Consider the following 24,864-nt stretch of genomic DNA (forward strand, 5'->3'; position numbering starts at 1 on the left):
TGATTTTCTGCTGAAAATGAAGAGGAAAGTCTAGCCCAAGGAAACTGAGGGAGAGCTTCCTTGACGCTGGATAACTAAGCAGTAGATTTTGGAACGGAAACCATATAAAACAGCTTGTTCTATACGGGGTTTCATGAGAAGACAACAGAACCAAGACACAGCAGGAAAGGCACCTTTGTCCCCCCCCCACCCCCCCATAAGACAAAGAATCTGATCAGTCCTTTGTCTTGAGTTGAACTTGCTAGAAAAAAATTTGTATGAGAAGCTTTTTTTCTGGTTAAAAACCTGTCTTGTTTGTACGACATATTAAACTCTTTATAGTTGGAAAGAATAAGAGAAATATAAACTAAAGGTACAATCCCAAAGGGGGTGCATGAAGAGAGAGACCTTCAAAAAGTATTTTATTGGCTGCAGAGAGCTTTGGGTCGGTCATGAAAGGCGCTATATAAATGCAAGTCTTTCTTTAAATTTGGGGAAAGAGCACCCGTCATTTTAAATGTAGGGAATAGAACATCCCCCATTTTAAATGTAGAGAAGGAACATCCTCCATTTTAAATGCATTACCACAGCTTTTTACATTAAAACTGACAAGGCCGGTTTCTATCGCAGTCACCCTGTGGCTGAGAGACTGCACTCCAGTCCAGACACGTGAGGGAAACTTCACACAGCATCAAAGCAGCAACAGCTCATAAAACTGGAGAAACTTTATTTGTGTTTCTGCGATAGAAAATCTCTACAAAAATACTGTACAATATACACACACACACACACATTATATACATATATATATATATAAAAATAAATAATTCGACTGTCTTGTATCACATCTTGATCAAAGCTGAAGCACATCTGCACTTGGCTCGCCCTCGAGCGACCCGACAGAAGGGGGTCAAAGGTAACGGGAAGGTGCTCTGGTCAGGGCGAGCTCGGGCTCAGCTCACACATCTGATACGCTGCAATAAAACGGGCAAAGGTGCATCAGCAAACATCAGCCACGGCAATTACCTTCACGACAGCAGAGGGTTAAAGGGGAAGGCATAAGAAATTCATCCAATGAGGGGGGGAGGAAAGGGGCAGTGTTAAAGGGGAGGGTAATGCCACTGTCATCGGGTATCCATGCAATGGGAGTAGTGTGTTAAAGGGGAAGGCATTGGGGTAGTCATCGAATGGCAGAACAGTGTTAAAGGAGAAGGCACCTGGTGTGGCCTGCAGCGGTTCAAGTAGGCAGCTCACCACCACCTGCTCAAGGGCAATTAGGGATGGGCAATAAATGCTGGCCTTGCCAGCGATGCCCACATCCCATGAACAAATAATGAAGAAAAATCCAACAGCAGCACCGTGTTAAAGAGGATAATGCCGCGGTAATCGGGTATTCATCCCACGGCACCCCCACCACCTCTGATCTGTCACTCTGCTTGTCCGACACCAGTATTGGAGGAGGAGAAAATTCCTTTAATTAAACACTTGAAAGACGAAAGCCATGGTCTTTGCTCCCTGTCGCAATCCCTGTTCCCTAGCCACTAACTCCATCCCTCTCCCTGGCCACTATCTGAGGCTGAACCAAACTGTTTGCAACCTTGCTGTCATATTTGACACAAGAGCTGTGTTTCCAATCCCATATCTTCTCCATCACCAAGACCACCTACTTCCACTTTCATAACACCTCCCTTCTCAGCTCATCCGCTGCTGAAACCCTCATCCATGCCTTTGTACCTCTAGACTTGACTATTCCAACCTTCATCTGGCCGGCCGGCCTCCCAACTTCTGTCAACTTGAGGCCTTCCAAAACTTGGCTGCCCATGTCCCAAATCCCGCTCATCCATCACCCCCTGTGCTCGCTGACCTACATTGTCTTCCGGTTAAGCAACGCTTCGATTTCAAAATTCTCATCCTTGTTTACAAATCCCTCCACGGCCTCGCCCCTCCCTATCTCTATAATCTCCTTCAGCCCCACAATCTCGCCCCCCCCCCACCCTTCAACCCCCAAGATGTCGGCGCTCCTCTAATTCTGCCCTCTTGAGCATCCCTGATTATAATCGCTCAACCATCGGCGGCCGTGCCTTCTGTTGCCTGGGCCCCAAGCTCTGGAACTCCCTGCCTAAACCTCTCCGCCTCTCTTTCCTCCTTTAAGTCGCTCCTTAAAACCTACCTCTTTGACCCAGCTTTTGGTCACTTGTCCTAACATCTCTTTATGTGACTCGGTGTCAATTTTTGTACGTGAATTGCCTTGGGATGTATTTACTACAGTAAAGGCACTATGCAAATGCAAGTTATTGGTGTAGTGTAGGACAGGAAGTGACTGGATAGCTACTGGCCAACCACTGATGGCCGGCAGGAGCGATCGGGAATTGATTTGGTTCGCCGAGTCTACGGAGGGAGTGGGAAGCGCGTCCCGGTAAAAGGTATCAGGACACATGTACAGATTTAACAAAGGTTGGGAAGAGCTTGTGCGGAGGGGCTTGCCGACGCGCACCAGGTTCCCTTGCTGCCAGCAACCTTTCCGAAGCAGTACCTGCCAGAGTGCGAGCTTGCAGCTTCCGACTCTGATCCTGCGCCACCAATGCAGACAGCTCCCGCTCCATTGCTGCCAACGGTGCTGAAGATCCACGGCTGGAAACACCTTGCTGCTCAAACAGAAAGAAAAGCACATTTGTACTTACCTCTGAAAGGTTAAAACAGAAAAAAAAGCACACACTTCTGATAGTCCGCACGTGCACTCTCTGCCCCCCGTGCCGAGCTCCCAGGTTATGGCCGAGGCATTGGATGCCAGGTGAATCCCTGCAGGAAGGTACGTCAGAATGATAACACAATCAAAGGGGCGAGTCTCACACAGGAGGCCATCGAGCCCCGCCAACCTGTTCCGTCATTCAACCGAGATCAGGGCTGATCTGTATTTAACCGCATCCAGCTGCCGTTAACCCAGCTCGCTTGACACTCTTACCCAATAAAAATCTATCCATCTCGGTCTCGGAAGCTTCAAATGGCACCCCATCCTCCCCTCCATGACCATTTTGGGGGGGTGGGGGGGGGGGGGAGAGAAACCCTTTTTCTGTTGAACTTGGGATGGAGAAGATAACCCAGTCAGCAGCCACAGAGGCTGCTGGGCCATCCCATCGGCGACAGATCGGCACGGTGAATCCCACCAGACCAAACCCCTCACCCCCGGGGACACCTGGAAGGGAAAGTGTTAACAGCAGGGAGAGCTGACCGAGCCGCTGTAACCGACCTTGCTGCAGCGCACGGCCCTCACACCTTCTTCACAAACGCCGATGGCGGGGTCAGCGGGCTGGACGTAGCGGCGTGCGTCTCCGTGTACCTGCAAAGTCGCAAAGCACCAAACAGGATCAATCGCTTCACCGTCTTCCCTTACAAAACAAAGCCCCCACCAAACTCCGGGGGTAAAATTCAACATCGCCTGGGGCACAAGACAGGCATTAGTGTGTTCCCCTGCCACCCACCCCTCCTCCCACCACACGAATCCCGTCCCCCCCCATCACACTCCCATCACCTACCCCCCACATGACCCCCGCCCCCCCCCCACACGCGACCCTCCCCACCAGTCACCCACCCCCACACGAACCCCGCCCCCCCCACACGAATCCCGTCCCCCCCATCACACTCCCATCACCTACCCCCCACATGACCCCCGCCCCCCCCACACGAATCCCGTGCCCCCATCACACTCCCATCACCAACCCCCCACAGGACCCCCGCCCCCCCCCACACAAATCCCGTACCCCCATGAGCCCCGCCCCACCCCCCCACCCGTCACCCCCCCCACCCCACACGAATCCTGTCCCCCCCCATCACACTCCCATCACCAACCCACCGCATGACCCCCCCCCCCATCACAAAACCCCCTCTCCCCCCACACGAATTCCACCCCACCCCACACGTCACACTGTCACCCACCGCCCACGTGAACCCCCCCCCAACGTCACTTTAGTATAGTATTAGGCAGTCCCTCATATCGAGGATGACTTGCTTCCACACCAAAAAGGGATGAGTTCACAGGTGTTTCAATGAGAGACCTGACATTCTAAGTCCCGAACTACATGTTGAAGGATGGAAGATGCCTGTGCGTGGATTTTTTAACATGGGGTGGTCGTTGCACACCAGCCACCACTCGGGCTTGACAGAGCTCGGTCTTGGTCCAGTGGCAAGGGTTAACCAAGACGACTGGGAGACCAAGCTCCCCTGGGCCCCGAACCCTCGTCTCTCCTGGGCCCCAATCTCTCACTGCTCCTCCAATCAAACTGGGCCCCAATCAAAAATGGAGCAGTCAGTAACAGAACATCACTTAGTTTCCTCTCATCTTGGAGACATCAAATATTGACACGCTGTTATTTGAAATTTCAGTAGGGTTGTTAAAAACGGCAACATCCAACCCCTGCAATACAACCAGAACTGTACGCAGTACTCAAGTGCAGCCTATTTGCACTTTAATTTCTGTAGCTTAACAACTGGTAAAGGAATGATTGTATGGTACAAAGGAATGATCAAGATGTTGGAGGCCGACCTACATTCGCCGCGCAGCGCATGGGGACCTGTCTTCGAGATGCGCAAGTCCAAGCTGGAGTCACGTGGGCCTGGACAACCAATCACGGTGCAGTATTCTCATTCATAATAATGGGAACTCCGTTTGTGCGAGTTCCCATTACTATCAATGAGAAAACACCTAAAACATCCAAACACACCATAATAAATAAATAAAACACCTCACGTGTTTAAAAATAATTGCAATTAAAGGTAATTAAATGCTTTAGAAAAAAAATTTGGGGGTGGGATTTTTTTTTAAGGTGTTTTAATAGTGTTAAAAATTTGCTCTGCAGCATGGACCTAGTGCGCCCACATGCCCCTTCACCAATCCCCCACACGCCCCCCCCCCCCCCTCCCACCACCACACGAACCCCGCCCGTCGCACCCCCACCCCGGGCCCATCGTGGCCTCCCACACCCTGAAACAGCAAGGCGTTGCGATTTTGAACATTTCACCTGAAAGACGGCGCCTCTGACAATGCAGCACTAACAAATCTATCTGAGGGAGCTTAAAAAAGGAGCTTCAGAGACGTAATCAAAAATAAATGGAAGGTGAGCCAAAGGAAGAGATATTTGGAAAGGCTTGGTCTAAGAGGGTCTCACAGGAGGAGAGGGAGGTGTGAAGGTGTAGGGGTTTACGCAGAGAATGCCAGAGTGCACGGGCCACGTGTATAGATCTTTGTAGGCTGCCTTGCAATGAAAACTTACATTAAGGACTGACGGCAAGTGGAGTACAGACTAGTCGCTGAACCCGTCCCATACTAAATACGTCCCTTGATAAACTGTTATTCCGTGACAGAACCTGAAGAAAGGAGAGGTCTTTTTAAAAAGGTTAGTGAATTCTTACAAATCCAGCAGTGCCCTGGCCATCTCTTCATCGCTCTTCAGCTTCAGGTAATCCTTCAGGAAGTTCCAGCGGTCGATTTCCTCTCCGATGTCCAGCATCCCGGGCTGGTCCCACCTGGGCTCCCTGCCCTTGCCTTCGCTGTCCGGAAGAGCCGGCCGCTTTCTCCTGTTCGTCTCCGGACCTTCCGTCTCGCTCTCGGATACCACGGCCGCGCCGACCAAGCAGTCCTCTTCAAAGCTGATATCGCTATCAGGCGGGGGGAAAGAGTATCGTTTCAGGGAGAGTATCACAGAAACATAGAAAATAGGAGCATTGTGGGCCATTCGGCCCTTCACCGCCATTCAATATGATCATGACTGATCCTCTATCTCAACACCATATTCCCACTTTCTCCCCATACCTCTTGATGCCTTTTGTGTCTAGAAATCTATCTATCTCCCTCTTAAATATAGTCACTGACTTGGCCTCCACAGCCTTCTGTTGTAGAGAATTCCACAGGTTCACCACCCTCAGTGAAAGAAATTCTCCTCATCTCGGTCCTAAATTTCCTACCCCGTATCCTGAGACTGTGACCCCTTGTTCTAGACTTCCCAGCCAGGGGAAACATCCTCCCCGCATCCAGTCTGTCCAACCCAGTCAGAATTTTATATGTTTCAATGAGACCCCCTCTCACTCTTCTAAACTCGAGTGAATACAGGCCTAGTCGACCCAATCTCTCCTCATACAACAGTCCTGCCATCCCAGGAATCAGCCTGGTGAACTTTCGCTGCACTCCCTCTATGGCAAGTATATCCTTTCTTCGGTAAGGAGACCAAAACTGCACACAATACTCCAGGTGCGGTCTCACCAGTGCCCTGTATAACTGTAGTAAGACATCCTTGTTCCTGTACTCAAATCCTCTTGCAATGAAGGCCAACATACCATTTGCCTTCCGAACTGCTTGCTGCACCTGCATGTTTGCTTTCAATGACTGGTGTACAAGAACTCCCAGGTCCCTCTGTACATCAACACTTCCCAAGCCATCACCATTCAAATAATACTCTGTCCTTATGTTTTTCCTACCAAAGTGGATAACTTCACATTTATCCACATTGTACTGCATCTGCCATGTGTTTGCCCACTCACTCAACCTATCTAAATCGCCTTGCAGCGTCTTTGCATCCTCCTCACAACTCACAATCCCACCTAGTTTTGTGTCGTCAGCAAACTTGGAAATATTACATTTGGTTCCCTCATCCAAATCATTTATATATATTGTGAATAGCTGGGGCCCAAGCTCTGATCCCTGTGGTACCCCACTAGTCACTGCCCACCACCCGGAAAAAAAAAGTTTATTCCTACGCTCTGTTTCCTGTCAGTTAACCAATTTTCAATTTCAAAATGTTGGAATCAATTATTAAAGATGAAATAGCAGCGCATTTGGAAAGCAGTGACAGGATCGGTCCAAGTCAGCATGGATTTATGAAAGGGAAATCATGCTTGACAAATCTTCCAGAATTTTTTTGAGGATGTAACTGGTAGAGTGGACAAGGGAGAACCAGTGGATGTGGTGTATTTTGAGTTTCAAAAGGCTTTTGACAAGGTCCCACACAACAGATTGGTGTACAAAATTAAGGCACATGGTACTGGGGGTAATGTACTGACGTGGATAGAGAACTGGTTGGCAGACAGGAAGCAGAGAGTCGGGATAAATGGGTCCTTTTCAGGATGGCAGGCAGTGACTAGTGGGGTGCCGCAGGGCTCAGTGCTGGGAGCCCAGCTATTTACAATATACATTAATGATTTAGATGAAGGAATTGAGTGTAATATCTCCAAGTTTGCAGATGACACTAAACTGGGTGACGGTGTGAGCTATGAGGAGGATGCTAAAAGGCTGCAGAGTGACTTGGACAGGTTAGGTGAGTGGGCAAATGCATGGCAGATGCAGTATAATGTGGATAAATGTGAGGTTATCCACTTTGGGGGCAAAAACACGAAGGCAGAATATTATCTGAATGGCGGCAGATTAGGAAAGGGGGAGGTGCAACGAGACCTGGGTGTCATGGTTCATCAGTCATTGAAAGTTGGCATGCAGGTACAGCAGGCGGTGAAGAAGGCAAATGGCATGTTGGCCTTCATAGCTAGAGGATTTCAGTTTAGGAGCAGGGAGGTCTTACTGCAGTTGTACAGGGCCTTGGTGAGGCTTCACCTGGAATATTGTGTTCAGTTTTGGTCTCCTAATCTGAGGAAAGACGTTCTTGTTATTGAGGGAGTGCAGCGAAGGTTCACCAGACTGATTCCCGGGATGACAGGACTGACATATGAGGAGAGACTGGATCAACTGGGCCTTTATACACTGGAGTTAAGAAGGATGAGAGGGGATCTCATAGAAAATTACAAGATTCTGATGGGACTGGACAGGTTAGATGCGGGAAAAATGTTCCCGATAATGGGGAAGTCCAGAACTAGGGGACACAATCTTAGGATAAGAGGTAGGAAATTTAGGACTGAGATGAGGAGAAATTTAGTTCACTCAGTGAGTTGTTAAGCTGTGGAATTCCCTACCGCAGAGTGTTGTTGATGCCAGTTCATTGGATATATTCAAGAGGGAGTTAGATATGGCCCTTACGGCTGAAGGGATCAAGGGGTATGGAGAGAAAGCAGGAAAGGGGTACTGAGGGAATGATCAGCCATGATCTTATTGAATGCTGGTGCAGGCTCGAAGGGCCGAATGGCCTACTCCTGCACCTATTTTCTCTGTTTTTATGTTTCTATTAAAAAGTAGTCCCTCAAAAGGTGGTAATCCCTAGATTACTCCCAGTGCCACGAGCTAGTGAGTACAGAAAAAGGAGGACAGAAGAGATGAATTTGTGGCTGGAGAGATGGTGCAGGCGGGAGGGTTTTCGTTTCCTGAGGCATTGGGATCACTTCTGGGGGAGGTGGAACCTGTACAAACTAGACGGGTTGCACCTCAACAGAGCCAGGAACAATATTCTCATTGGGGGGGGGGGGGGGGGGGGGGGGGGCGGTTGCTAGTTCTGTTGGGGAGGGTTTAAACTAGCTTGGCAGGGGGATGGGAACCTGAAAATATATTCAGTAGGGAGGGGAGTAAAGCTGGAACTGGAAAGCAAAAATAAAGAAAGTGAGTTTGAAGGAGCGGGGAAACAAGCAGGATAAAAGGGTAAAAATACAAATTTAAAGGCAATACGTCTAAATGCACGTAGCATTTGTAACAAAATAGATGAGTTGACGGCACAAATTGAGACAAATGGGTATGATCTGATAGCCATTACAGAGACATGGTTGCAAGGTGATCAAGTATTATGTATTAAGTATTATGGGGTATTTGACAATCCGGAAGGACGGACAGAAAGGAAAAGGAGGTGGGGTAGCTCTATTGATAAAGGATGGAATCACTGCAATAGTGAGAAATGATATTGGCTCAAATGATAAGGATGTTGAAACAGTTTGGGTAGAAATAAGGAATAATAAAGGGAAAAAGTCACTGGTGGGTGTAGTCTATAGGCCCCCTAAAAGTAGCAACTCTGTTGGTCGGAGAATAAACCAGGAAATAGTGGAGGCTTGTAAAAAGGGAACAGCAATAATCATCGGTGATTTTAACCTCCATATTGATTGGACAAATCAAATTGGTCAGGGTAGCCTTGAGGAAGAGTTCATAGATTGCATAAGCGACAGGTTCCTTGAACAGTATGCAACAGAACCAACCAGGGGGCAGGCTATCTTAGATCTGGTCCTGTGTAATGAGACAAGATTAATAAACAATCTCCTTGTAAAGGATCCCCTCGGAATGAGTGATCATAGCGTGGTTGAATTTCAAATTCAGGTGGAGGGTGAGAAAAATGGATCTCTAACCAGCGTACTAAGCTTAAATAAAGGAGACTATGAAGATATGAGGGCTGAGTTGGCTAAAGTGGACTGGGAAATAGATTAAAGTGTAGGACGGTTGAGGAACAGTGGTGAACATTTAAGGAGATAGTTCACAACTCTCAAGAAAAATATATTCCAGTGAGAAGGAAAGGGCGTAAGAGAAAACCATCCGTGGCTAGCTAAAGAAATAAAGGACGGTATCCCATTAAAAACAAGGGCATACAAAGTGGTCAAAACTAGTGGGAGGACAGAAGATTGGGAAGCATTTAAAAGCCAACAAAGAATGACTAAAAAAAATTAAGAAAAGGAAGATAGACTATGAAAGTAAACTAGAATGAAATATAAAAATAGATAGCAAGACTTTCTATAGGTATATAAAAAGGAAAAGAGTGGCTAGAGTAAATGTTGGTCCCTTGGAGGACGAGACCGGGGAATTAGTGATGGGGAACATGGAGATGGCAGAAACTCTGAACAAATATTTTGTATCAGTCTTTACAGTAGAGGACACTAAAAATATCCCAACAGTGGATAGTCAAGGGGCTATACAGGGGGAGGAACTTAACACAATCACAATCACTAAGGAGGTGGTACTCGGTAAGATAATGGGACTAAAGGCAGATACATCCCCTGGACCTGATGGCTTGCATCCTAGGGTCTTAAGAGAAGTAGCGGCAGGGATTGTGGATGCATTGGTTGAAATTTACCAAAATTCCCTGGATTCTGGGGAGGTCCCAGCAGATTGGAAAACTCCTATTTAAAAAAGAAGGCAGACAAAAAGCAGGAAACTATAGACCAGTTAGCCTAACATCTGTGGTTGGGAAGATGTTGGAGTCCATTATTAAAGAAGCAGTAGCAGGACATTTGGAAAAGCAAAATTCGGTCAGGCAGAGTCAGCATGGATTTATGAAGGGGAAGTCATGTTTGACAAATTTGCTGGAATTCTTTGAGGATGTAACGAACAGGGTGGATAAAGGGGAACCAGTGGTTGTGGTGTATTTGGACTTCCAGAAGGCATTTGACAAGGTGCCACATAAAAGGTTACTGCACAAGATAAAACATCACGAAGTTGGGGGTAATATATTAGCATGGATAGAGGATTGGCTAACAGAAAACAGCGAGTCGGGATAAATGGTTCATTCTCGGGTTGGCAATCAGCAACCAGTGGGGTGCTGCAGGGATCAGTGCCGGGACCCCAACTATTTACAATCTATATTAACGACTTGGAGGAAGGGACTGAGTGTAATGTAGCCAAGTTTGCTGACGATACAAAGATGGGAAGAAAAGCAATGTGTAAGGAGGACACACAAAATCTGCAAAAGGACATAGACAGGCTAAATGAGTAGGCAAACATTTGGCAGATGGAGTATAATGTTGGAAAATGTGAGGGCATGCACTTTGGCAGAAAAAAATCAAAGAGCAAATTATTATTTAAATGGAGAAAGATTGCAAAGTGCTGCAGTACAGTGGGACCTGGGGGTACTTGTGCATGAAACACAAAAGGTTAATATGCAGGTTTAGCAAGTGATCAGGAAGGCCAATGGAATCTTGGCCTTTACTGCAAAGCGGATGGAGTATAAAAGCAGGGAAGTCTTGCTACAGTTGTACAGGGTATTGGTGAGACCACACCTGGAATACTGCGTGCAGTTTTGGTTTCCATATTTACGAAAGGATATACTTGCTTTGGAGGCAGTTCAGAGAAAGTTCACTAGGTTGATTCCAGAGATGAGGGGGTTGACTTATGAGGAAAGGTTGAGTAGGTTGGGCCTCTACTCATTGGAATTCAGAAGAATGAGAGGTGATCTTATCGAAACGTATAAGATTATGAGGGGGCTTGACAAGGTGGATGCAGAGAGGATGTTTCCACTGATGGGGGAGACTAGAACTAGAGGACATAATCTTAGAATAAGGGGCCGCCCATTTAAAACTGAGATGAGGAGAAATTTCTTCTCTCAGAGGGTTGTGGATCTGTAGAATTCGCTGCCTCAGAGAGCTGTGGAAGCTGGGACATTAAATAAATTTAAGATAGAAATAGAGAGTTTCTTAAATGATAAGGGAATAAGGGGTTATGGGGAGCGGGCAGGGAAGTGGAGCTGAGTCCATGATCAGATAAGCCATGATCTTATTGAATGGCGGAGCAGGCTCGAGGGGCCGTATGGCCTTCTCCTGCTCCTATTTTTTATATTCTTATGTTCTTCCAAGTTTTGTGTCATCTGCAGATTTTGAAATTGTGCCCTGTATACCCATATCCAAGACATTAATATATATCAAGAAAAGTAGTGGTTCTAGTACTGACCCCTGGGGAACACCTCTGTATACCTTCCTCCAGTCCAAAAAAATAACCGTTCACCACTACTCTCTGTTTCCTGTCACTTAGCCAATTTCGTATCCATGATGCCACTGTCCCTTTTATTGCATGGGCTTCAACTTTGCTGACTAGCCTGATATCTGGCACTTTATCAAACGCCCTTTGGAAATCCATGTACACCATTGCCCTCATCAACTCTCTGTGTTACCTCATCAAAAAATTCGATCAGGTTTGTTAAACATGATTTGCCTTTAACAAATCCGTGCTGGCTTTCCTTAATTAATCCACACTTATCCAAGTGACTGTTAATTTTGTCCCTGATTATTGTTTCGAAAAGCTTCCCTGCTGCCGAGATTAAACTGACTGGCCTGTAAGTTGCTGGGTTTATCTTTACACACTTTTTTCTTTATCCTTCCTGCCAAAATGTAACACCTCACACTTGTCTACACTGATGCTCATTTGCCAATTACACGCCCATTCTGCACGTTTAACAGTGCCTCCGGAGCCCTGCGGAATACTGATTAAACGGGCTGTGCTGGTCCCATACCTGCTCGGATGCGATAAAGTGACTGTGGACTCGGATCCCGCTGAGGCCACTGGTGAAGGAACGCTGCAAGGCTCCTCTTGCTCTGCAGGAAGGGAAAGACAGAAAGGCTTGCATTTGTGCAGCAACTTATGATATCTCCCAGCAATGACTCAAAAGCACTTCAACTGCCCTCACTTACTTTGAAGTGCAGCGACCCTGCAAATTGCAGCAGTCATTTTAGGTACAGCAAGATCCCAATTCAATCCATGAGACAAAACGACCAACTAATTGGGTTTTTTTGGGTAGGGATTTCTGTGGGGGGGCGGGGGGGGGGGGGGGGGGGAGGGGGAAAGAGATAAATGTTGGCCAGGTTATTCACCACTCCGCTTTGAATGCGTTACTATTACTCCACCAACTCCCCCCAAGCGAGACAGCTCTGCAGGTGTATTTTTAAAGAGGGGATAAACATCCACAAATGTCCAACAGTTCCCGAAGAGTTACGCCTGAATCCCGAGGGATATCGCTGAGCCACTTTAAACTCCCAGGCGACTCTCCTACCTTTTTTGATTGCAGGACAGGTCGGCACACCTCCCTCACCGATGCAGACTTGAAGAATTTCCCCGTCGGAAGCGCGTTGCCTCTCGGCCTCTTCGGGAAGTCTGGAAAACGGTCGGAGGGAGAAGCACAGAGTCCGGTGACGACTTGAACAAATTTACAGGGCGATGGAGTTCCTGTAGATTATATTCCCCCACCCACTACACACACACTGTTTGAGTAGCGGAATTGGGAGATGCAGTGACCATTAAATATAGGGAATCAGGGCTGGTGAGGGAAGGGTTGGGGAAGGAAGGGAGAAAAATTAAAACAAGGATCCAGGGAAATTCCTGCCTCCTTGAGCGAACCAGTTTATATAACACCTGCAAAGTGACTTCGATATCAACTAGTATCACTGCAATCAAACTGGATAAAACAACAAGAACCCATATCCTTTCCTACATTACGACAGTGATAACACTTCACAAAAAAAAAGTACTTCATTGTCTGTAAAGCGCTCTGGGACATCCGGTGGTCCTAAAAGGCGCTATATAAATGCATCACCAAGACTGCTTGCTTCCGCTTCTGTAACATCGCCCGTCTCCGCCCCTGCCTCAGCTCATCTGCTGCTTAAACCCTCCTTTATGCCTTTGTCACCTCCAGACTCAACCATTCTAGCGTTCTCTAGGCTGATCTCCTAGCTTACACCTTCTGTAAACTTGAGCTCATCCAAACCTCAGCTGCCCGTGTCCTAACTCTCACCAAGTCCTGTTCACCCATCGCCCCTTGTGCTCGCTGACCTACATTGGCTCGCGGTCTGGCAACACCTTGATTTAAAAATTCTCATACTTGTTTTCAAGTCCCTCCATGGCCTCGCCCCTCCCTTTCTCTGTAACCTCCTGTAGCCCCAATGTTCCCTCCAAGCTGCGCGGCCGTACAGTAACGGGAAAGGACCCACGCAGGCCGCTCACCGGCCTGTAAATACCGCACACGCGCAAACATTTAAAGGGACCACGCAGTAAAAGAAACTGGTCATGCAGAACAAAGCGCAGCTTATAGGGAACATTGCCCTACAACCTCCGCGATCTCTGCACTTCTCCAGTTCTGGCCTGTTGCGCATCCCCTACTTCAATTGCTGCATTATTGGCTGCCGTGCCTTCAGCTGCCTAGGCCCCAAGCTCTGGAACTCATCCCTAGACCTCTCCGCGTCTCCCTCCTCCGATAAGACATCCTTAATAAACCCATTACATTTCTAACCTTTACCAGTTCTGATGAACAGTCAACGACCTGAAATGTGAACTCTGTTTCCCTCTCCACCGATGCTGAATGTTTATATTTAATGTCACTCACGTGTTTGTCGGGACAGTCGGATCCATCTCTGCATTGCTTCGATCCGCTTCTCTGTTTTTTGAATTGCATCGCTCGAATCTGTGGCTCTCACTGCCTGACTCCCACTCCTCCTGCTCCACCTTCATCTCGTGATTGGGGAGCGGCAGGTGCTCGGGCCTCCGGCTCGCCATCCCCGGAGATTTAGAGTTGCTTCCGGACACCGAGTCTGCGCCGCTGTAGAGGTCGACATCAGTGTCGTCCTCGAAACTGCCGATGCTGCGAGGAGAGAACGTCACATCAGGGAACATACTGAGGGGAGAGAACATCACGTCAGGTAACAGATACTGAGGGGAGAGAACGTCACATCAGGGAACATACTGAGGGGAGAGAACATCACGTCAGGTAACATACTGAGGGGAGAGAACGTCACGTCAGGTAACAGATACTGAGGGGAGAGAACGTCACGTCAGGTAACAGATACTGAGGGGAGAGAACATCACATCAGGGAACATACTGAGGGGAGAGAACATCACGTCAGGTAACAGATACTGAGGGGAGAGAACGTCACATCAGGGAACATACTGAGGGGAGAGGACATCACGTCACGGAACAGATACTGAGGGGAGAGATCATCACGTCAAGGAACATACTGAGGGGAGAGAACATCACGTCAGGTAACATACTGAGGGGAGAGGACATCACGTCAGGTAACATACTGAGGGGAGAGGACATCACGTCACGGAACAGATACTGAGGGGAGAGATCATCACGTCAAGGAACATACTGAGGGGAGAGATCATCACGTCAGGTAACATACTGAGGGGAGAGGACATCACATCAGGGAACATACTGAGGGGAGAGAACATCACGTCAGCTAACATACTGAGGGGAGAGGACATCACATCAGGGAACATACTGAGGGGAGAGAACATCACGTCAGCTAACATACTGAGGGGAGAGGACATCACGTCACGGAACAGATACTGAGGGGAGAGAACATCACGTCAAGGAACATACTGAGGGGAGAGGACATCACATCAGGGAACATACTGAGGGGAGAGAACATCACGTCAAGAAACATACTGAGGGGAGAGAACATCACATCACGGAACAGATACTGAGGGGAGAGAACATCACGTCAAGGAACATACTGAGGGGAGAGGACATCACATCAGGGAACATACTGAGGGGAGAGAACATCACGTCAAGAAACATACTGAGGGGAGAGAACATCACGTCAGGTAACTGATACTGAGGGGAGAGAACATCACGTCAGGGAACATACTGAGGGGAGAAAATATCACGTCAAGTAACAGATACTGAGGGGAGAGAACATCACGTCAGGTAACAGATACTGAGGGGAGAGAACATCAAGTCAGGGAACATACTGAGGGGAGAGAACATCACGTCAGGGAACATACTGAGGGGAGAGATCATCACGTCAGGGAACATACTGAGGGGAGAGAACATCACATTGGGGAATATACTGAGGAGAGAGAACATCACATTGGGGAATATACTGAGGAGAGAGAACATCACATTGGGGAACAAATACTGACAGAAGAGAGAACATCACAGGAGTGTGCTCAGTTAAAGACGTAAAGGGAAGGCCAACGGAGGCGAGGAGCTACAGTTCAGAGGTGCTGAGAAAGAATGTTAATAGTCGGAGGTGGTGAAACGAGCCTTCATTTGAATACAGTTACGGGACAGCTGTGTCATAGGGGAGGGGACCGTTTGAGAGATTAACAACCCAGACGCCTTAAAGGGACCATGCTCCTCGTGTAGACTATGGACCGGTGGCTGACAACAATAGCAACAGTGGAAACAGGGGGTTGCCAGGGTAACGCCGCTTGGACCTCGCAGTGCAATTTACATGTACGCATGCGCAGGGACACACAGCACCCATGGGAACCCGCTACACCACTGATCACGCACACCCATTGTGGAGGGGGGGGGGGGTAAAGCCACTAACTCATCATCATTATAGGCGGTCCCTCGAACCAGGATGACTTGATTCCACACCAAAAGGGATGAGTTCACAGATGTTTCAATGGAGGACCCGATGTTCCAGTCCTGAGTCCTGAAAGGTTGGAAGATGCCTGTGCGTGGATTTTTTTAAAAACGTGTGGTGACCGTTGAACACCAGCCACCACACAGGCTTGACAGAGCTGGGCCTTTATCTAGTGGCGAGGGTTAACCAGGATGACTGGAGACCTGCTCTGCTGCACGGACATAGAAACATAGAAAATAGGTGCAGGAGTCGGCCATTCGGCCCTTCGAGCCTGCACCGCATTTCAACAAGATCATGGCTGATCACCCATCCCAGCACCCTCCCCCCCACCCCCCGATCCCCCAGGCGCAAGGGCCACATCCAACTCCCTCCTGAACACACCCAATGAACCGGCATCAACAACTCTCCGCGGCAGGGAACCCCACAGACCAACAACTCCCCCGAGTGAAGAAGTCTCCCAATCCCAGCCACAAACAGCCCACCCCCCCATCCCCAGACCGTGCCCCACCCCCCCCCACCCCCGGCTCCAGACCCACCCAACACCGGGAACACTCCCCCCGCACCCAACCCGCCCCGTCCCATCAGAATCCTTCCCAAATGCCGAACACCCCCGGATGTCGAGTCCCCAGCCCCGGCCACTCCGGAGCCGCGCTCCCGCGATGCCAACCACACCACATCCACCAACCACCATCTGCGCAGTCAACCCGTCCACCCCACTCCGAACACTCCCCGCACCGAGGTACAGAGCCCCCAGGCCCGCCCCTCCAACACACTTCGCCCCCCCAGACCTTCGCTGCAATGTGGCTCCTCCCGTCCCCCGCCCTGGGTTTCTCCGCCACCCCCACCTCCACCACTCTCCCCTCCATCTCCCGCCCACGTCTCCCCTCCACTTCCCTCTGCCTCCCCGCACAGGATCCCACCTCGGGGGCGGTAACCTTCTGGGGCCGGGAATTTTAGCCCCCAGCGTGGAAGTCCTGCTCCCGCCGCAGAATTGGCTAACCACCCCTCACTGGAAGCGGAGTGCAATTTCCCACACTCCACTTCCTTTGGGGGCAGTTACCGGGGCACGATTGGATGCTCCTGTGACAGCTTGAACTGGTGCTCTCCACCCTCTGTCCTGACATATCGCAGTGTGGGCTGGCCCGTGCTGCCCCTGGGCTCCGCACCCTCATTTGCCGCACCTCCGCCACGATCTCTCGTCGCTGAACTCTCACCGCTCCTCCGCCGTGATCTCGCGCCGCTCCTCCACCACAAGCATTCGCCACACCTCCGCCACAAGCATTCGCCGCACCTCCGCCACGATCTCTCGCCGCTCATCCGCCACGATCTCTCGCCGCTCATCCGCCCCGACCTCCTCCGCTGTGCCTGGGCCCTGCCGATGTCCCTGACCACGCGCCACATGGCCAACTGGGCCTTGATGACATCACCCAGTCACCCACTTCACTAACTACAGTCTGATCAGCCCACACACAGCGTCTTTCCAGACCAGGGTGGGGTGAGAGGCGATGACATGCACGCATGGACAGACAGTAGGAAGCGTGTCGCCGACAACTCCTGTAGAATTAAATGCGTCACTACACCATTGACACTTGGGCAGAGCAGTACCTGCTGGGGTGCGAGAGGGTCACTGTCGACTCGGATCCCGCTGAAAGGGACAGCGACAGGAAGCTATCCAAGTCATCTTGTTCTAGGCAAAAATTGGCAAAAGAAAAAGATAAAACGTACGGAACAGACTGGACGTAAACAGAAAGAAAGAACTTGCATTTATACAGTGCCTATCACAGCCTCGGGACGTTCAAAAGCGCTTTACAGCCAATGAAATACTTTTGACACTCCTGTGCGATGCTGAGGGAGCACTGCACTGTCAGAGGTGCCGCATTTCGGATGAGACGTTAAACCGAGGCCCCGCCTGCTCTCTCAGATGGACGTAAAAGATCCCATGGCATTATTTCAAAGAGCAGTGGAGTTATCCCTGGTGTCCTGGCCAATATTTATCCCTCATTCAACATACCAAAAACAGATGATCTGGGTCATTATCACATTACTGTTTGTGGGAGCTTGCTGTGCCTAAGTTGGCTGCCGCATTCCCTACATTACAACAGTGACTACACTCCAAATGTACTTCATTGGCTGCAAAGCGCTTTGAGACATCCGGTGGTCATGAAAAGCGCTGTATAAATGCAAGTCTTTTTTTTTCTCGAAGTGATGTCACTGTTGGAGGTACAGCAACCCGCAAGAGATTGTATACGGTTCTGTGCGCGCCAATTATGGCCTTTTTCGTGCCCAAGATGGTTTCAACCATTCAATAGAGCACCCAGGTTTCAATTCATTCTGAATTCGTGCACGCCTGTCCCAAGTGCTCAACAAAGCTTCTTCTACATGTGGAAAGTGAGCATTCTCAACACTTTACGTACATGCAGGACCTACATTTCTCAGTGTATGAGACCCGCTAAATTTTCAGTGTTAAATATCAAGGGGAAAATTGGAAGTTACTAACACCTGAAGGAGTGGTGGGCACAGATTACTGCTGGGATAGGGACACTTTTATTGACTGCTCCCTAGTTCCATCCAGTTGTAAGATAAAACTTACCTGCACGTTGTAATAGTGTTTTGATAATGCTTTTGTTTAACTGTTATATTATAAAATTAACTAAAATGTGTGTAAGCTTATGTTAACCATTTTTAAGCAAAGCATCATGGTAGATTAAGCCATTATTATGTTAACCCTTTTTAAGTAAAGCATGTTGGGAGAGCCATTATTATGTTAACCATTGTTTTATAGTTTGCTGAAACAGCTTCATTTAGAACTAGAATGGCCAAGGCCAAATAATAATCAATAGGATACAAGTATGCAGCATGTAAAATTTTGTAAAGCCAAGCTCAGTAAGGAATTCTGTGACACAGTCTTTGTAAAAGTTCTGAGAAGAACTAGAGATAACATAGAAAGTCAGAGGCACAGATTTAGAATGATCTATTGCAAGCCTGAGACAGCTGCAGACACTCTCAGCATTTGTATGGGAGGAAAAGGGTATAAAGTAACAGCTATTGGACTTTGGGGGCAGCATTAACACAGAAGGAAACTGAAGGACTACGGTCAACAGAACACAGCAAGAGACAAGTGGGCTACCATTGAGGTTTCAAGGAACAGATTGTCGACTATCGCCTTGTTAAGTATTATTTCTTTGTTCTGGAAGCAAACTACTTCATAAAATCTGTTGTGCTTATTTACAAAATACCTGTAACCAGCGTGGTTTGTTGTGCTCACAGACAAGATACAAAATCTGACAGATCTAATAAATGTTACAATTGGCGGCCACGAAGGGACTTATGACCTCAACTGAAACCAGGTTTATTGCGACTAAGGCAACAGAGGCAAGAATTTCATCAGGCCAAATGAATCAATCCTTGTCGGGTTAACCTCGTGAGAGGGAGCGTCAGTATTAACCGTCCGATATTGTCTCTTAAGTACACAAAGATACCGAAAGGGGATCTTTGGAAGAAATATAAAGCAAAGTAGGGCAAGCAGTGTGATGAGACACTGGTAGAGACACTAGTAGTGGAGTGTCTAAAAAGTTTGATTGCATATGCAGCGATGAACTTCGCGGAGAGAGATAGAGCTGTCATCCTTGACCAGGATGTTAGAATATATGAACAGAATCTTGACGAAGCTAGGAGTCAGATAGTGTCAGATAATAACCGTCTCACCAGACAACTAGATGATTCACGGGGAGCCTTAATGGGTGGCGCTTACTTAAATTACGTCCTGGAAGGTAATGAATCTGGTGGAAATTGGTTGAGATAGTATCCCAAGTGAATAAGAAAAAAACTAAAATTAAAGAAGCCAGTTAGAAACTGGCTAACACAACCCACCTCTGCATGAAGCCTGGCGACTTCAGGAACAAGATAAGCATAAAGTGCAGGAAAGAGAGTAGGAAATAGAGTGGGAAGATCTAAGAACTCAGCAAAGGAAGAAAAAAACGGAATCAAAAAATAAGCTGCTGAAACAAACAACTAATAATTTAAAAAAGAGAAAGTAAAACTGACACAGAAGCTTCAGTTTTTGTGCCGAGAAAGAGAAAGATAAGCTTTGTTGAGTGAAAGGTTGGTGTGAATGCCTGTCTTTAAAATAAAGTGTCTGTTTGTTTAAGCTCCAACTACTTCTGTACAGAAGCTAGCTGGTTAACCTTTTTGTCATGGATGTGGAAACTTTTATTAGAGTGTGGATAATTTGAGTGTTAAAAATGTACATTGTGCACCTAGAATTGAATTACATTTCAAGTTAGAAACACAGGTGTGGATTTATTTTGATTATGATTTATGGAGTTATGAAATGGTTTGTTTAACAAAAGATAAAACTTCAGCCTTGAAGTTACAGTTGCTTAAAAAAAATGAATTGGACATTTTAATTGGATTACATGCTTGACAAATCTTCTAGAATTTTTTTGAGGCTGTAACTAGTAGAGTGGACAAGGGAGAACCAGTCGATGTTGTGTATTTGAACTTTCAAAAGGCTTCTGACAAGGTCCTACACAAGAGATTACTGTGCAAAATTAAAGCACATGGTACTGGGAGTAATGTACTTACGTGGATAGAGAATTGGTTGGCAGACAGGAAGCAAAGAGTAGCAATAAACAGGTCCTTTCCAGAATGGCAGGTAGTGACTAGTGGGATACCGCAAGGTTCAGTGCTGGGATCCCAGCTATTTACAATATACATTAATGATTTAGATGAAGGAACATCTCCAAGTTAGCAGATGATGCTAAGCTAGGTGGCAGTGTAGCTGTGAGGAGGACGCTAAGAGGCTGCAGAGTGACTTGGACAGGTTAGGTGAGTGGGCAAATGCATGGTAGATGCTGTATAATGTGGACAAATGTGAGGTTATCCACTTTGGTGCAAAAACTGGAAGGCAGAATATTATCTGAATAGTGACAGATTAGGAAAAGGGGAAGTGCAACGAGACCTGGGTATCATGGTACATCAGTCATTGAAAGTTGGCATACAGGTACAGCAGGCTGTGAAGAAGGCAAATGGCATGCTAGCCTTCATAGCGAGAGGATTTGAGTATCGGAGCAGGGAGGTCTTACTGCAGTTGTACAGGGCCTTGGTGAGGCCACACCTTGAATATTGTGTACGGTTTTGGTCTGCTAATCTGAGGAAGGACAGTCTTGCTATTGAGGGAGTGCAGTGAAGGTTCACCAAACTGGGATGGCAGGACTGACATATGAAGAAAGACTGGATCGACTAGGCTTATATTCACTGGAATTTAGAAGAATGAGAGGGGATCTCATAGAAACATATAAAATTCTGTCGGGATTGGACGGGTTAGATGCAGGAAGAATGTTCCCGATGTTGGGGAAGTCCAGAACCAGGGGTCACAGTCTAAGGATAAGGGGTGAGCCATTTAGGACCAAGATGAGGACTAACTTCTTCACTCAGAGAATTGTGAACCTGTGGAATTCTCTACCACAGAAAGTTGTGAGGCCAGTTCGTTAGATATATTCAAAAGGGAGTTAGATGTGATCCTTACGGCTAAAGGGATCAAGGGGCATGGAGAGAAAGCAGGAATGGGATCCTAAAGTTGTAAAAATGATCAGCCATGATCATATTGAATGGTGGTGCAGGCTCGAAGGGCCGAATGGCCTACTCCTGCACCTATTTTCTATGTTTCTATGTTTACAGGGAAAAAATTGCTATTATCTTGCGTAGTTTAAATTAAAATGTGTGGTCTAGTTTTAAATCAATTCGAATCGTAACAAAGCACTGTCTTTTCAATTTGGTTATTGCCAGCAAATCAATTTGAATGTTTAAAAAGCACCATCTTCTTTCGTGTCCCTTTTTTAAAAAAAAGCCCGCATAAATTTCTCGCAGCTACAAGCTAAGGGAAGCACTCCTCTCTTTTTTCTTTTGTGTAGAATTTGTGTGAAGTTTGCTAAATACAAAAACAAATGTTTCTCCAGTATTTTTACAGTCAATTGGAAAGGCATCCGAAGAAGAATATGGAAACTGATGCAACTTACTGTGTTATTTTGTTTTATTTTATCTGCTTTGTATTGTCTTTAGTTAATAACATATTGGCTATGAAAAAAAAGATATTGGTCTGAATTTAATTGGAGTTATTGAGGTTAATCAACCTATGATCCCTTTAGCTGTAAGGGCCATATCTAACTCCCTCTTAAATATATCCAGTGAACTGGCATCAACAACTCTCTGCGGCAGGGAATTCCACAGGTTAACAACTCTCTGAGTGAGGAAGTTTCTCCTCAGCTCAGTCCTAAATTTCCCACCCCTTATCCTAAGACTGTGTCCGCTAGTTCTGGACTTCCCCATCATCGGGAACATTTTTCCCGCATCTAACCTGTCCATCAGAATCTTGCAAGTTTCTATGAGATTCCCTCTCATCCTTCTAAACTCCAATGTAACAAAGGCCCACTTTATCCAGTCTCTCCTCATATGTCAGTCCTGACATCCCGGGAATCAGTCTGGTGAACCTTCGCTGCACTCCTTCAATAGCAAGAATGTCCTTCCTCAGATTAGGAGACCAAAACTGAACACAATATTCCAGGTAAGGTCGCACCAAGGCCCTGTACAACTGCAGTAAGACCTCCCTGCTCCTATACTCAAATCCCCTTGCTATGAAGGCCAACATACCATTTGGCTTCTTCACCGCCAGCTGTACCTGCATGCCAACTTTCAATGACTAATGAACCATGACACCCAGGTCTCGTTGCACCTCCCCTTTTCCCAATCTACCACCATTCAGATAATATTCTGCCTTCGTGTTTTTGCACCCAAAGTGGATAACCTCACATTTATTCACAATATACTGCATCTGCCATGCATTTGCCTACTCACCTAACCTGTCCAAGTCACCCTGCAGCCTCTTAGCGTCTTCCTCACAGCTCACACCGCCACCCAGCTTAGTGTCATCTGCAAACTTGGAAATATTACACTCAATTCCTTCATCTAAATCATTAATGTATATTGTAAATAGCTGGGGTCCCAGCACTGAGCCCTGCAGCACCCCACTAGTCACTGCCTGCCATTCTGAAAAGAATCCGTTTATCCCAACTCTCTGCTTCCTGTCTGCCAACCAGTTCTCTATCCACGTCAGTACATTACCCCCAATACCATGTGCTTTGATTTTGCATACCAATCTCTTGTGTGGGACCTTGTCAAAAGTCTTTTGAAAGTCCAAATACACCAAATCCACTGGTTCTCCCTTGTTCACTCTACTAGTTATATCCTCAAAAAATTTAAGAAGGTTTGTCAAGCATGATTTCCCTTTCATAAGTCCACGCTGACTTGGACCGATCCTGTCACTGCTTTCCAAATGCGCTATTTTATCTTTAATAATTAATTCCAACATTTTCCCCACTACTGATGTCACGCTGACCGGTCTATAATTCCCCGTTTTCTCTCTCCCTCCTTTTTTAAAAAGTGGTGTTATATTAGCTACCCTCCAGTCCATAGGAACTGATCCAGAATCGATAGACTGTTGGAAACTGATCACCAATACATCCACTATTTCTAGGACCACTTCCTTAAGTACTCTGGGATGCAGACTATCAGGCCCCAGGGATTTATCGACCTTCAATTCCATCAATTTCCCTAACACAATTTCCCGCCTAATAAGGATTTCCTTCACTTCCTCCTCCTCACTAGACTCTCGGTCCCCTAGTATTTCCGGAAGGTTATTTGTATCTTCCTTCGTGAAGACAGAACTAAAGTATTTGTTCAACTAGTCTGCCATTTCTTTGTTCCCCATTATAAATCCACTTGAATCTGACTGCAAGGGACCTACGCTTGTCTTCACTAATCTTTTTCTCTTCACATATCTATAAAATCTTTTGCAGTCAGTTTTTATGTTCCCGGCAAGTTTCCTCTCATACTCTATTTTTCCCCTCCTAATTAAATCCTTTGTCCTCCTTTGCTGAATTCTAAATTTCTCCCAGTCCTCGAGTTTGCTGCTTTTTCTGGCCAATTTATATGCCTCTTCCTTGGATTTAACACTATCCTTAATTTACCTTGTTAGCCACAGTTGAACCACCTTCTCCGTTTTATTTTTACTCGAGACAGGGATGTACAATTGTTGAAGTTCATCCATGTGATCTTTAAATGTTTGCCATTGCCTATCCACCGTCAACCCTTTAAGTATCATTTGCCAGTCTATTCTAGACTATTCATGTCTTATACCATCGAAGTTAGCTTTCCCTAAGTTCAGGACCCTAGTTTCTGAATTAACTTTGTCACTCTCCATCTTAATAAAGAATTCTACCATATTATGGTCACTCTTCCCCAAGGGGCCTCGCACAACAGGATTGCTAATTAGTCCTTTCTCATTACACATCACTCAGTCTAGAATGGCCAGCCCTCTAGTTGTTTCCTCGGCATATTGGTCTAGAAAACCATCCCTAATACACTCCAGGAAATCCTCCTCCACCGTATTGCTACCAGTTTGGTTAGCCCAATCTATATGTAGATTAAAGTCGCCCATGCTGTACCTTTATTGCACGCATTCCGAATTTCTTGTTTGATGCTGTCCCCAACTTCACTACTACTGTTTGGTGGTCTGTACACAACTCCCACTAACGTTTTCTGCCCTTTGGTATTCCGCAGCTCCACCCATACCGATTCCACATCATCCAAGCTAATGTCCTTCCTTACTATTGCGTTCATTTCCTCTTTCCGCTGACGTGTTTTTTTTTAATACAAGGATCCATTTTTTTATTTGCTGTGTGAAATTTTAAAGATATTGGTCATTATTATGATTTGACAAATTAACTCCTTGAGCTCTTAAGTCGAGCTACAATTGAACTACTCGAGAAAGGAAAATCTAACTGAAGTTTAAAATTGCTGTGTATATGGTCCAGTATCAAAACAGTCGTCACCGATACTGGGATTCTTTGG

The 24,864-nt window shown here is 46.9% G+C and overlaps 1 protein-coding gene across 5 annotated transcripts in view; it reads right to left on the reverse strand.

The window, feature by feature from the left end:
- Positions 1-701: 701 nt before the first annotated feature.
- LOC139229836 (uncharacterized) overlaps positions 702-24,864 on the reverse strand; it is a 29,001-nt gene continuing 4,838 nt past the window's right edge. The window contains exons 3-10 of one of the 5 annotated variants that reach the window (XM_070861436.1): positions 17,563-17,638; positions 13,968-14,255; positions 12,642-12,742; positions 12,105-12,186; positions 5,386-5,631; positions 3,227-3,316; positions 2,513-2,624; positions 702-953 (exon numbers count right to left, since the gene is read on the reverse strand). In XM_070861436.1, coding sequence (XP_070717537.1) covers positions 3,247-3,316; positions 5,386-5,631; positions 12,105-12,186; positions 12,642-12,742; positions 13,968-14,255; positions 17,563-17,638 — 863 coding nt within the window. In that variant the 3' untranslated portion in view covers positions 702-953; positions 2,513-2,624; positions 3,227-3,246. Of the gene's footprint in view, positions 954-2,512; positions 2,779-3,226; positions 3,317-5,385; positions 5,632-12,104; positions 12,187-12,641; positions 12,743-13,967; positions 14,256-17,562; positions 17,645-24,864 lie in introns of all 5 variants that reach the window. The other 4 variants (XM_070861437.1, XM_070861433.1, XM_070861435.1 and 1 more) reach the window with 4 other exon arrangements.

The sequence above is a fragment of the Pristiophorus japonicus genome, chromosome 19 (assembly GCF_044704955.1).
Source record: "Pristiophorus japonicus isolate sPriJap1 chromosome 19, sPriJap1.hap1, whole genome shotgun sequence".
NCBI lineage: Eukaryota > Metazoa > Chordata > Chondrichthyes > Pristiophoridae > Pristiophorus > Pristiophorus japonicus.